This window comes from Rutidosis leptorrhynchoides, chromosome 6 (assembly GCF_046630445.1).
Source record: "Rutidosis leptorrhynchoides isolate AG116_Rl617_1_P2 chromosome 6, CSIRO_AGI_Rlap_v1, whole genome shotgun sequence".
Taxonomy (NCBI): Eukaryota; Viridiplantae; Streptophyta; class Magnoliopsida; order Asterales; family Asteraceae; genus Rutidosis; species Rutidosis leptorrhynchoides.
In genome coordinates, this window is record NC_092338.1 from 34991035 (window position 1) to 35000405 (window position 9371).

Consider the following 9371-nt stretch of genomic DNA (forward strand, 5'->3'; position numbering starts at 1 on the left):
ATAAATAAATACCTTGTGTAAAATTGTATCGTATTTAATAGTTTTTCCTAGTAAAATATAAACTATTTTGTATACACCTCGCTTCACATCAACCATATTTTCAATTGCTTGAATCTTTTTTGGATTAGCCTTGATTCCCCTCTCTGTAACAATATAACCTAAGAATTTGCCTTCTTCTACACCAAAAGTGCACTTCTTAGGATTCAATTTCATATTGACCTTTCGTAATGATTCAAACGTTTCAAGAGTATCTCTGAGCATACTGTCTTCTGTATGGCTCTTGATAACAATGTCAACAACATAGGCTTCTACATTTTTACCTATTTGATCTTTAAATGCTTTATCAATTACGCGCTGGTAAGTTGCTCCTGCATTCTTTAATCCGAAAGGCATCATGATATAACAAAAAATTCCATCTGGTGTGTGGAATGCTGTTTTATCTTGATCACGTATTGCCATTGGGATTTGATGATATCCTTTAAATGCATCCAAAAAGGATTTAAACTGATACCCACTTACAGACTCCACTTTCCAATCGATTTCTGGTAAAGGATAATTGTCTTTTGGACATGCTTTATTTAAATCTGTGAAGTCTACACACATCCTCCATGAATTATCTGGCTTTCTTACCATAACCGGGTTTGCTACCCATGTCTGGTATTTTACTTCCCTCAAAATTCCAGCATCCACCAATTTTTTAACTTCTTCTTTGAGAAATTTTGTTCGATCTGGAGCCATGCCTCTTTTCTTTTGACACACTGGTGGAATATTAGGATTCACACCAAGCTTATGTTCAGCTACATGACGTGGTACTCCAGTCATATCAGAATCTTGCCATGCAAAAACATCCAAATTTGTGGCTAAGATTTTGTAAAGCTTTTCTTTTGTTTATTTTGTTATTGTGTTTCCAATTATGATTTTCTGATCTGGAAACTCTGGATTTGGTGATATTGACCCATCTTCATGAATGATTGGGTTAACAGCTGTTCTGTTTATTTGTACACATTCTATTGGTCTTTTTCGTTCAGCGTACAGCGTGGCGATGCCAGCCGGTGTGGGGAAATTGATCATTCCATGTACCGTTGACGTCACAGCTCCGAATGCCATCATGGCTGATAGTCCTAAAATGACATTATACTGCGTATTTGCTTTCACAACCAAAAATTCAATATGAGCAGTTCTTTTAAATGGCATTTTTCCCAATACTACTTCTAAAACTATGCTTCCTTCTGACCATGACAGATCATTAGCAAAACTTGCTAAGGGAACAAATGTGTCCTTTAGCTTTTCCTTAACTCTGTCCGGTAGTTGTATAAAACAATGTTCATACATGATATCTGCTCCTGCTCCGGTATCAGTATATATTCCTCCAATAACACAATTTTCTATTCGAGCTTCAATCACTACAGGAGCGTCAGATGGATTGGTGTTAAACATGGAAGGAAAAGCAATCATTTCTTGTTTCCAGTCTTCTAATGTTTCTGCTTTTCTCCGCTGTCCGGCTTGCCATGAATGTATCATGTTTGCTTCAATGGGAGCTATCTGACAATTATGCCTTTTGGTGCTCTTGAAAGTTTAGTGGTTCTTTAGAACGGGTGGCGCCATCTGTTAGTACGATTTTCCGTATAGCGGATTTAAGGTACTAGTACAGAAAATAGCTGCTTAGCGTGTGGCGTATAATGTTGATTGTTGTTTGCCCTCGAGAAATTATCTCTGCAGACCCGGAACACGGATGGATGATCCGTGGGGTGGCCTCAATCAATCTGAGGATCAATCTGGAATTGATCCGTATAGCGCGTTGCTGCTAAGCGGCTAATATATGTTTAGAGTGAGAAAGAACTGTGTGAGAGAGAAAACGTACTTCTCTCTGACTGAAGTTCAGATCAGAATGATGATGTGAAATGTGGTGACCCAGGGGGTCTATTTATAGGCGTAGAATGTCCGAAATTCACGGGATACACGTGTCAATCACTGAATGGTTCTGTTACGTGAAGTATCCGGAATGTCGGTGGCGTGTGCTGACGTGGCTGCGTGCCGTTCACGCGCCGAGTTAAAGGGCTTATGCATAGAAGCTGCCTGCAGGGCTTACGCTTGACGCTGAGCGGCCTGATAAACGCTGGGCGGCAAATGCTGAAAATTACTAAATTTAGTTATCTCTTGTGCTCTTTGATCGAGTTTTCTGTATAAAAATGATGTCGTTATGCGTGTATCCTATATGATACACCATTATGAGATAAATATAATCATACGAAGTAATATATGGAGTAATATTTAGCTTAAAAAAAGGTACGGAGTAATACGTGTTAAATAAATATATACGGAGTAATTAAGAAGTAATATATGGAGTAATATTTAGCTTAAAAAAAGGTACGGAGTAATACGTGTTAAATAAATATATACGGAGTAATTAAGATTTTTACCTGATCCACTTATGTTCGCATTAGGAAAGTAATTTTTTCTTTTTTATAGGATAATTTTATTAGATATTAATCATTATTAAATAATTATTACAACAAAACTCAATATCACATAAGTGGTGCAGGGGAAGAGGAGATGTAGACAATCCTTCCATATCCGAGAATAAAAAAAAGTCATTTCTCCATTCAGAGTGAAAACACTCTTAAAAGTAGAGAAAGTCATCCCTCTCTCTATTCGACGGATAGAGAGATTTCTTTCGAGTGGACATTCGGCCAATAGTTAGGAAATTTTTTCAAAAAATATAAAATAAAATTAAGACGCCATGAAAAAGGTAAAATCAAATTTCCATGTGTTTAAATCCTGCCTGAAAGTTAATTTAGGCTCTAAAAGTCAGTCAAGTCGACAATAAATCGACGCTTGCTGTTGACTCAATAACTAGAGCCGTGAATTATATTATGTTAAATAATTATTAACATTATTTACTCATACATCCAATTGTTTGATCAAGTAGCTAATTTATTTGAAGTCACAAACTTATAATCACAAAGTTTGATGAAAATTGTGTTACTAGAAAATATTGCTTACTCGAACTATGCTCATCAACATGTTTTCTAAAATTATAATCATCTTTCATTTATTATCTTAAATCTCAATTAACATACAAATATTTGAAAAGAACTTCCGGATCATATAAATAGGAATTCATGAAGGATAATTCATCGAAGAAGTTTTTAAAAAAATACTAATATAATTATAAATGGTATGTCACGGGTCACGAGATTCATGGCTGATAAATAAGATTTATTACGAAAGTAAAGTTATACTTTTTGAAATCGAATATTACTCCGTAATATTCAAATATTGAACATCAATGCATCATGTGTGATGAATATATTTGTCAAATGATCGAGTCGAATTGGGTAACGTCACAGGTCAAAACAGGTTTAGTTGATACGTGTCATTAATTGAACGAATCAGGTTTCAAGTTTGGTTGAATGGGTTTGGCCAGAGTCAGGGTGTCATTAATTGAACGAATCTGGTTTCAAGTTTGGTTGAATGGGTTTGGCCAGAGTCAGGTTTCAAGGTTTGTCTTTATATTTTCATTTTACGTTTTACATTGTATTTCGCTTTTTTTTCTTTCTTGAACGATGGTTAGGACTTATGAGTCACTGAAGGGTATTCGAACGCGATGTCAAAATCCACTTATCCGATCATCACCTTAGACGAATCATGTATAGTCATACCACCCATAAGGTGGAAATCCTTATGACGAATCCATTCAGGCATTGCTTGTGGTAAAACGTATTCGGGCGAGGCTCAAACACATAACGTCTAAAACCTCCAAAACCCATGAAATGAGCGGGTAACCACAAAGAAAATTACTTTGCAACATCTACATCTATGTTTACATTTTAAAACTATTTTAATTATGATTATAATTATTTAAAAGAAAATAATTATGTTTTTAATATTACGTTTAATTATGTCTTATGTTTTTAAAAATCCAAAGCACGTGCAAATATGCTTACGTGTCATCTTCTGTTTAATTATGCCACGTGTCACTTCAATAATTTTTCTCAAAAATTTCTTATTGTAATATTGTAATTTTCTTTAAGATAATATTACGCATAAAAATTGTTGTTAAATATTAATTATTATGCATAAATATCAAAATATATGAATATACAAATATCCAACATATAATAGCATCTACATCCTTTTACTCTTATAGAGTATTCAACATTAGAGATATTTCTTTAATTTAAATATACATGGATATATATGGATATTTGTTTAATAACTTAAATATAGTAACACTATAATTAATTTATTTAATTTAAATAGGATTAATTCATAAATATCAAAATAAATGGATATACGGATATCAAACATATAATAGCATCTACATCTTTTAATATAAGATTTTTAAAAAATGATTTAAAAAAATGATGTCACGTAAGCAAGCTATCTTTTGACTAAAATTTCAATATATACATAATATCATAAGTTTTCCTTTAGCTCAACTCCTTAATATTACGGAGTAATTTGGATGATCAATCATCAGATTTTTTTTTCAATATTTGATGATGATCATGATGTTTTTGAAATTCGGTCAACGGATATTAAATACCCTAATCATTCGATAATATTACACATATACTTTATAGGCTCATTAACAAATGTGTAATGCACGGGCTCAAAGTCCGATATTTACATTAGTGAAACATAAACTTACAACTTTCGTGCAACGCACGGGCTCATAAAACTAGTAAAACAACATGGCAACAACGATATGTAACATTTACGATTCTTACCCTCCTATAAAAGGTTTACTATTTTGAAGCTATTTGAGCTTGCTTCTTTTTTTTTTTTTTTTTTTTTTTTTTTTTTTTTAATTTTGAGTTTTTCTAACTTTATGAATGTATATTTTATAATATCTAGAGATTCATTTTTTATTTATTGCTAAGAAACGAATACGTTGAACAAAGATTTATTCATCAAAAGATGAAAAATCGAACAAGAATACAACGAAACATTGGAGGATTCGAAACTATAAAACGTGACTTTACTCGCTATTTACGTCCGAGTCATTACGAGAAAAAAAAACTAGACACACTAATAAGCACTAACAACAAACCAAATGAATCTAGTGATTCATTAGCTTTAATTTTTTTCATATCATAAATGCATGTATATTTTGATATTTTGAAAAATAAAGTGTTTTGTTGGAAATATATTTTTCTTATTAACATGTGTATCTGACTAAAAAAAATATGTGTATCTGACTCACTTTGCGTGACAACTAATCTCTAAGTTAATTACCCCCGAAGTTCATGTCCTTTAGGTTTTTCTGCTTGTTAAGAGCTCATGGTGTCAAACAATTTTTCCGACGTTCTTCATAGTCGACGTCGGGGACGGCTAAAATCACGACACCGCCTTGCCGTTGAATTCGCCGTCGGTGACCCATTGTCACATACCTGACGTTGGTTTCCTCCTTTATTATTATTTTTTTTTTCAATTCTCCCATTTTCCTTTCTTTCTTGTTTCTTTGTATTTGGTAATGTTTAATCCGATTTTATAATTTTTTTGCAGATATGAAGATGTCGATTATAGGTGGCAACAAGAGTGTAGACTTGAAGGTTAGGATTTTTTGAGCTTTACAAGAATGAAATGGGAAACATGATGAAGAAGAAGTGCATACTCTCTATTTATTACTATTAATAATACTCCGTAGTCAAATTTTGTTCGAATAAAATAGGAGTACTCCGTATTATTTGCTTTTACTTTGTTTAATAAATTAAAAATCATTAAATATTAATATTTGATATTTGATATTAGTATTAATATTTGATATTTGATATTAGTATTATTTTAGATATTATATTTAAATAAAATGAATTAAATAATTAAAATGAACACTAAACGACACCTCATATTTATTTCTTTTCAGTCTCTTTCAGTGTCTCCAAACAACATTGGAAATGGACACCGAACGAAACTCTTTGCTCTAACCTAATGTTATCTTTTTTTTTTCCTGAATAGTAAGCGAGGAAACTCTCCTATGAACGAGCACATTGGCTCCCCCATAGAAGGTAAAACCTCGGGTAATCAAGTCCCCCGAGCGCGAGACCTGGTACCGGGTGAATTGCGCATTATGCGTACCCTCTAGTCACACTTCCTTTTTGAACAATTTGACATAGCCAGGAATTGAACCCGGGTGTTGTGCTTTCATTGGTCATAACCCACGAATTGAGTTCGACTATATGTAAATAGTTGATACTTAAATTACGATATCTAGAATTCTTATTATTTTGTTTAATTCGAAACTGAAATTATCAATCATCATTTAAATATATTACACTTGGTACAAAACCAGCACATAAAATAAAATACATATTAATTTCCATTGTAAATTGCATATCAAAAAAAAAAAAAAAAAAAAAAAATAATAATAATAATAATCTATACATATATAAAGAGTGACTCCTTTTGTCAATAAATGAGTCCCATAAATCCTTTTACTAATCAAAGAAAAATAAATAAATTATTAACTTAAATGTTTTAACCCTATCTTATGATAATAACTTACACGGAGTAGTAAATAATGTTCGTAAATATGCAAGTTATAAAAGATGAAACATTGCATGTTAATTACATTAAAATGGTATAGTGTAAACTGATAAGAGGGAATGTCAAAAGAATAAGAAATTAAAAGTATTAAGTAGCTCATTCAAACCCCATGAAATGTTCAGACTATCTAACCCACATGATATGTATGTTGCATGATTAAGGATTTAAGGTAATTTTGGTCGTAACTATTTTCAACTTGAATCTACATATGTTGTATGTCGTTTGTTTGATATTGATTTACATATTTATAAATTATTTTTTTATCTACTGTATTTATATAATGCAGAGGAAGCTTAATCAAAGATGAGAGTGTGAAATCAATGATCCGGCGTTCAAACGAATCATGTTAACTAACTAGCGGTATATATTGTTTTTAATTGTAAGTAATGATATGTTTTATTGTGGTTGAGTATGTGATTAAGGTAATTTTTACGCGCTATATATAGTTTTTAATTGTAAGTAATGATATGTTTTATTGTGGGTGAGTATGTGATTAAGGTAATTTTTACCGTAACTATTTTCATCTTGATTCGACATCTGTTGTATGTCGTTTGGTAGATATTGATTTACATATTTATATATTTTTGTTTGATTTGCTTTATTTATTCAATACAAATGATACTTAATTAAAGATGAAAGTGTGAAACAATCATGTTAAGGAATTAGCGACATATATTGTTGTCAGTTGTAAGTAATATGTTTTATTATGGTTGAATATACATATTATTAATTAGTTTGAATGTTTTACTCTCTTCTCCATTAGTTAAAAATACTCAGTAGTGGCAAACGATTGAGAAATTATTAATTGAATTTTGACAACCTATTTCCTCGATCATCACAATCATACGCATTAGCTAAAATAAGAAGGAAAGGCATATGATGCGAATTGTATTCCATAACATGTTGCGGTCAACACCTTCAAACAAGATTCACAACTAAAATGAACGCGTATTGAAGGTATGTCATGTAGACTATGTTAGAAATTTTGTACATGATTTTATTCAAAACACCTCAAATTATTACTAGATGCTTTACTTCTCTATACATGAATTTTAATTAGGGTGGAATGATAATAATGGGTGCATGACGTAAAGGTTGAGTAGCAAATCAAAAGACAAATAAATCACTTTTGGTTGACATCGAACACATGTCTAGCCATTTTACTAAAAAACTTATTCAACTAAGGTGTCTTTTAGATTACAAGATTTGAATAATATGTAACTTTGAAAATTCCGTTTAACAAACTCAACCCAAATTACCCTATTCCATTTTATCTAATCATTTTGTTACAAACATTAAAAAGTTATAATTTCTTCCTTGAAACTTAAAGAGCATGCTTTTTTGGATGTAGACTTGCCGTAGATCCGACTTTTAGCTTTCAACTCATGTATTACATGATGTTGTTTATATGATAGTAAAAGATATGTGAGTCAAAACACATAAGAATACACAAAACATCCTAAATTGTTTGAGCTAAAATAATAGATCGAGTACACTTGAAGTGGTCTTAAAACAAAAACATAAATTTTTAACCATCATAGTGTCATACTAGCGTTTATATGTTGTTTGAATATTACAAACCCAACCTCTTATCCATATTCCCCCCCCCCCCCCCCTCCCCCTCTCACACACACTATTGATTCATATTATTTTTCGTCCTTTAAGATAACCTGCTACCTATTTTCCTTTTCAAACATGGGGATGCAAGTTTAAAGTAACATTATGGGAAAGTTTCAAAATATCTCTCAAGTCTCGGAGTTGCGGATTTTACTCTAACAGTTTGTCTTCAATGACTATCATGTATTACTATCACAAGCTACAGACCTACTTAGTATTACTCGTGACTATCTAACCATATACATTATACAACCTATAGTTTTTCATCTTCAACATTAAACAATTCAAAACGAATATCAAAATACTGAAACATGGAACAATTTTAATAATACTAAAATCACATTTATTACTAGGAGACTCGATCACATTAACCACCATAAGACTCAACTTTTCACCATCATCGAGTATATTCCATTTTCTATCTTAAAAACCAACTCACTATCTAAAAACTCAACTACTTCGTAATAAATTTATATTTATTTATATACTACTTATAATAATAATACTAAATCACATTTATTACTATAAGGCTCGATCACATTTACTAGACTTTAGTATGACACTTGAATTGAGTTCAACGTGTTGTTGGTTATGAGAGTCTTGAGGTTTATGAAAATGTTTAAACTTAATTGTAGAATAAGTGATTTGGAAATTTCTTTTAAATTTCCCCCTTTGATATTGATATAGCATGTGCGTATGTATATTGCTTTATCTCAAATTTCATAACATTATACAACACCTTTCTTACAAACTCCATATCAACAATGCCCTTAGCCAATATTACCAATATCCCCAACATCCCCAACTCATTGAAGATATTACCAAACCTTATTACGTAACCTCAAGCTTTTCATCTTTATCACATACCAATTCAAATGAATTATAAAATATTGAAATGTGGGACAAGACGTGCAATGCACAGTCCGTTTGGGAGTAAGCTATATTCGTTAATATAATGTAAACTGAGTTACAGTCGTTACAAGTTATCTAAAAATGATGGTGAAATGATATTTTTGATTCATATATCGGTTAGTGTATGCTTTCTATTCATGCTACAAAAATGTCGTTCACTTTACATTGTCACAACTTGCTACCTGTACTGAAGACCAATTACTACATGAAACAATCTCAATTACAAGTGCGATATAGCAACCATAACCATCTTCGTGCAACGCACGGGCAATGCACCTAGTAATAATCAGTGA

The 9371-nt window shown here is 31.7% G+C and overlaps 1 protein-coding gene across 1 annotated transcript; it reads right to left on the reverse strand.

The window, feature by feature from the left end:
• Nucleotides 1-888: 888 nt before the first annotated feature.
• LOC139853545 (uncharacterized) lies at nucleotides 889-1521 on the reverse strand. The gene has a single exon (XM_071842933.1). The coding sequence runs from the start codon at nucleotides 1519-1521 to the stop codon at nucleotides 889-891; it is 633 nt and encodes a 210-aa protein (XP_071699034.1).
• Between the last annotated feature and the right edge of the window lie 7850 nt (nucleotides 1522-9371).